The sequence below is a fragment of the Lottia gigantea genome, assembly GCF_000327385.1.
Source record: "Lottia gigantea unplaced genomic scaffold LOTGIsca_23, whole genome shotgun sequence".
In the NCBI taxonomy this organism is placed as follows: domain Eukaryota; kingdom Metazoa; phylum Mollusca; class Gastropoda; family Lottiidae; genus Lottia; species Lottia gigantea.
In genome coordinates this window covers 1,325,460-1,330,698 of record NW_008708645.1, presented here as the reverse complement: position 1 = coordinate 1,330,698, position 5,239 = coordinate 1,325,460, and the positions used below count along the sequence as shown (strand labels likewise).

The window sequence follows — 5,239 nt, the reverse complement described above, 5'->3', positions numbered from 1 at the left end:
GTATCCAGGACAACTTTGGAATCTGTATAGTAGTATGTACTATCAATTTCATACTCCAACTCTGCTAAGGTCTGTTTGACGGTTGTGACAAGTAATACAGCTGCGCAGAGCTCCATTCTGGGAATTGATAGGTGTCGTTGAGGCTTAACTTTAGCAGATCCTTTCACGAAGGAGACGTGAATCTGACCATTAGTATTGATGAGTCGCAGGTATAAAACTGCACCAAGAGCATCTTTACTTGCATCAGAAAAGGCATGGACTTCAATTCTTGAAATGGGTTCGAAATCTTGAGGATGGAAACATCTTCGGACTTGAACCTCTGCCAGAGACGATAAGCTAGAATACCATTTATACCATTCAGTTTCCAAATCAGCAGGTAAAGGATCATCCCATCCAAGTGGATCTCCTTTTGTGTTTCCAAGTTGAATGAGGCTCTGGAGAATCTTCTTACCAACGATAGTGAAAGGTGCAAGAAAACCAAAAGGATCATAGAGTGAGTTGATGACTGACAAAATTCCCCTCCGTGTGTATGGTTTATCTTTGTTGATAACCTTGAAAGTGAAGACATCCTTTTCTAAGTCCCATTGTACACCAACTGTACGTTGACATGGTAGTTTATCGTTAGATAGATCCAGTTCAGCGAGTCCCTTAGCTAAATCTTGTTCAGGGAAAGCTTTCATCACCTCAGCATAGTTGGAGACGACTTTATGAAGACGCAGTTTCGAGTCCCATAACATTTCTTGGGCCGATTTGAGTAATTCAATAGCGTCTGCTGTTGAGTGGCAAGAGTACACTCCGTCGTCGACGTAAAAGTCTTCATTTACAAATTTTCTTGTGGTTTGGTTATACTTGTTTGAAGGGTCTTCTGCTGCTTTACGAAGTCCGTAGGTGGCTATCGCAGGACTAGGACCGTTAACGAAGAGATGGACATTCATTCGATACTCTCCGATAGGGGAATCTGGACAGTCACCCTCGAACCATAAAAATCTGAGAAAATCTCTATGAGTTTCATTGACGAAGAAGCTGTGGAACATTTGTTCGATGTCGCACATAATTGCGACGCTGTGCTGACGAAATCTTAGGAGACGTCCGAAGAGCTTGTTTATTAAATCAGGGCCTTGAAGAAGTTCTTGGTTCAATGAGGTGCCTTCGTAATCTGCAGACGAGTCGAAAACTACTCTCACTTGTGTAGGTTTCTGAGGATGGTATACAGCGAAGTGAGGTAAATACCATTTCTTTCCCAGTTTGGTGACGAGTTCTGATTTTGGGATACGAGATGCGTGACCTCTCTTAATTATTTTAGCCATAAATTCGAAGTAGTCTTTTTTAAGTTGTGGATTTTTTGAAAGGTTCTTCTGCAGACTCTTGAATCGTCTTTCTGCTTGGATACGATTATCTGGCATCATGACGTCTTGATTGCGAAAAGGTAGAGGAGCTTCCCAATTACCGTGTTTGTTGATATGAAAGCTGTTCTCCATGCATTCTAAAAATTGTCTGTCTTCGGGTGATGTTCCGATCTCAGAATCTTTCTCTGTTGTAAGAAATTCGTTGTTGGCGATTTTTGACAAAATTTCTCGTTTATAATTTTTCGTGGATGGTGCAGGTACAGTGGGTTGTTCGCAATCTCTTGTAACTTCAAAGTGTTCTTTACATCTAATTTCGTTTTGACACTGGATGAAACCATGTTGTAATCCAGTATGTGTGCGTCGTGAGTTGACATGCACTCTGCCTCCATGTCTATCAAGACAGAGTTCTCCTGAAACCGTCCAACCAAGATCCATTAATTGTGCCCAGGGTGCTCCTACAGGACCGTTGATGAAGTCTCTAACTTTGAGGAGTTCTGGTGCATCTCTACCAATTAACAGATGGATACCAGTAGTTTCTTCAAAAGGCGGTAACGAATTTGCAATAGATGTGAGATGTGGAATGTGTGTTATCATTTCTGGAGTAGGAATCTCATTCTTGTCTGCTGGAATGTTTGCTGATTCGATGACTGTAGGAAGATTAAATGTTCTACCATCCAGGGATCGAATACCAAGACTGAAGCCACGTCTTCCGGAGCAGACTTTCTTTCCATGACATGTCTCAAGTGTATATGGTTGGTTCTGGCCTGTGATATGTAGGCTATCCATCAGAGTTCTTGTACCAAGAGTATGATTCGATTGTTCGTCGAGATTTATGTAGCTTCTAAATCTAATATTAGGGTCATCTCTGTCGAAAACTTCAGCTAATACGATTTTTCCACATGACTTGCCCTTAACGTCATGACTTCCACATATCTGCATACAGGCGGTTTCTACCTTCTCCCCACTTTGACTTTATGCAGGGCTGCTAGTGTCTGAAGTTGTAGATTCGGTATCTATATTTTGATGAAGCAAAGTTAAATGGCGTCGTCCACAGGTGGAGCATTTTACATCGGCCTTACAATATTTCGAAAAATGTTTCTTGACAAGACATCGGAAGCATATGCCAGCTTCTCGTACAATTTTCTGTCTTTCTGACACAGGTTTTTCAGCAAACAGACGACAGTCGACAAGGGTGTGTGGCTTCTTAGCATCAGGATGAAGTGTGCAGTAGACGATCTCGTTATCTGGTCGTTTAGGATTCGAATCTTGTCGGATTTCTGTCTTAAGGGTTCTTGTGTGATTGGTTCTTTGGTTGACTCCAGTAGTTCTATATTTCGATGGCTTGGATGAAGTATCAATATCCACAGAAGGAAGTCTGACAATAGCAGGGTAATTCTTTTTCAGAGCTATGTTGTGCACGACTTCGACAAACATGTGAAATGGCGGATAATCATCTTTATTTCTCCCAACCATGTGTTTGGTAATTCTAGACTCCCATTTATCTCTGATGGTTCTTGGAACTTTCTCCACCAAAGTTTTCATGTAGTAAGATGAGTTTAGAATGGAAAGGCCTCTCAAATAAGGAATTTGTGTGTTGACATCTTCACATACGTCATAAAAGTTTTGAAATGCTTCTCGATCATCATTCTTGAATTCGGCAGCTTTCTGTAGGTTTTTTAGAAGAGCGTTAGTTATTTCAGCACTGTGACCAAATCTTTCTTCTAAGGAATTCCATAGGTCTTTGACTTTAGTCTGTGCATTAGGATGAACTCGGCGACGAAATGTGTTAACAAGATCCCTAGGTTTACCAGCTGTGTAACGTAATAGATATGTGAGTTCTTGATCAGGCGTGGCATCAACATCGTTTATCATGGCTCTAAAGGAAGATTTCCATGGTAGAAACAAAGCAGCATCTCCCGAGAAAACGTCTGGTTCACATTTAGGTAGTGATTGTTTTGCCAGGGAGGCTATCAGTTGTCTATTGGTGTCCTGTTGCATGTTGATGAATGACTGTGAGAAAGCGTTGCTTTGGGTAGTGTCTTCTGGATGACGGTGTGGAGTGAAAATTGGACCATTTCCAGCAAAACCATTTGAGAATGTTGACTTTTGATGTACGTTGTCATATGCTCTAATTTTGGGTTTGACATCTTGATTATCAGTTTTAAGACTAGGATTTTCGAAGGTGGGGTCTTTATTATCATCTTGGTTTATCCAGTCCTGTGTGGCTTTATTTCGATCGGGTGGATCAGGCAATTTGGGTAAAATATCGAGATGATCGTCGCTATCGTAAACTTTAGCAGAGGCTTCTGCCATCTTCAAATCTCTCTGACCCTTCAGTCGTTCCAGTTCTGCAGCTTGTAATAATCTCTTTTGTTCTGATTCGATATTTTGACGAGCTAATTCAGCCTTTTGACGATCCATTTCAGCTGTCATTTGACGAATTCTTTCTTCATATTCTTGCTTGGTTTTTTCTTCGGCAAGTCTTGCTCTAGCTTCCAATCGTCGGGCTACACTTGATGTCGTAGATGCGTGCGAAATTTGATCGCGAGGTAAAGGTTGAAGGATAGGTGGTGGTAGATCTGTGGAAGATGTGGCACCATTAGCAAGCTTTAACCATTTATCAGCAGTTGCTAGTAGAGACTGTCTCTGCATAGAGTCGACATCATGTTGCGTGAAAAGTTGCTTTAATTCAGTTAATTCTTTTTCAAAATGTTCTAATGAAACTTTCAACTTTTCTTTGAGTTCAGGAATGTGTGGAGAAAATGGGTCACATCTAAATACAGCATTGGTGTTTTGCTCCAAATCTTTCTGAGATTTCCAAAATAATTTGGTTTTTTCCATAATAGCAGCTTCCAATGCCTTTACTGACTTCGTTTTGGTGCGAATTGGTCGATCGGATGATTCGTCTTGGCATTCATGGGTTTCCGTACTTTTTTCATTCGATGACATAGCTTCTTACTAAGGTTGTTTATTTTTTTTTCGAAATTTAAAAAGGGGACAATTGTTGGTTCTTAGTTACGTAAATCTGTATTGCGGTAATGTAGACGTACGATTTTAGTTTATCAATTGACCTAAAATGTCTTACTTGAGTTATTTTACTGTTCTGTTTTGCCGATGGAATTGACGATAATCCCAACTAGCGCCACAGGCAGGCTAACGCACACCCAAAAACCATCAAGATAGAATGTCAATATAGATGATATTTTATTCACAGTGTTTAATGGTAGTAGGTAGTGGTAAAATAACTGTAAAGCAATGACATCTTAGCCACGGCAAACAATTCTTAAAACAAATGGCGCCATGCCATAACAATCGAGACACAATTAACCAGACTTTTAAAGAACAGTGAATCGAGTAGAGAGTTCCACGTGCGCAGTCCTAGGAATATGCTTACGATAATAAAATAAATGTGACATGATAAAATTCTTGCTTGCATTTGTACTCCTGATAATCTTATGCATATAGAATTAACATAAATATCAAAATAAAAATACTTATTAGATGGATCAACTCGAATGACAACCCGAATACAACGCGAGTTATAAGGGACTGGTGAATCGCGTTATTAATAATAAAAAATAAGGTGCGCTATATGTGACACTTTTAGAATGTTTTCAAAAGATAAATCAATAAATGTTTATAAAACAGCACAGTGATAGTTGGTTAAAAATTTAAATAAGGGGAAAATATACAAAGTTAAAAAAATAGAAACTTGTTGTAAAAAAATGAAAGAAGTATCTCTAGTGACATTGCCACTATTTTTCTCCTTACCAGTTAGCTTCTTTATATACAATAGATTTCCCACATGGCAGAAAAATTATAGATCAAAGTGACGGCCAACAGACAGTTGACTTTTACACTTTTAATTTTCCATCATTCTCTTTTTGCTTGTG

General features: G+C 39.4%; 1 protein-coding gene across 1 annotated transcript in view; it reads right to left on the bottom strand.

Annotated features, from left to right (window-relative positions):
- Window positions 1-4,295, bottom strand: part of LOTGIDRAFT_160058 (hypothetical protein) — a gene marked incomplete at both ends in the record, with an annotated part of 12,479 nt that extends 8,184 nt beyond the window's left edge. The window contains one exon of the mRNA XM_009054941.1: window positions 3,785-4,295. Coding sequence (XP_009053189.1) covers window positions 3,785-4,295 — 511 coding nt within the window. The remainder of the gene's footprint in view (window positions 1-3,784) is intronic.
- Window positions 4,296-5,239: the final 944 nt, after the last annotated feature.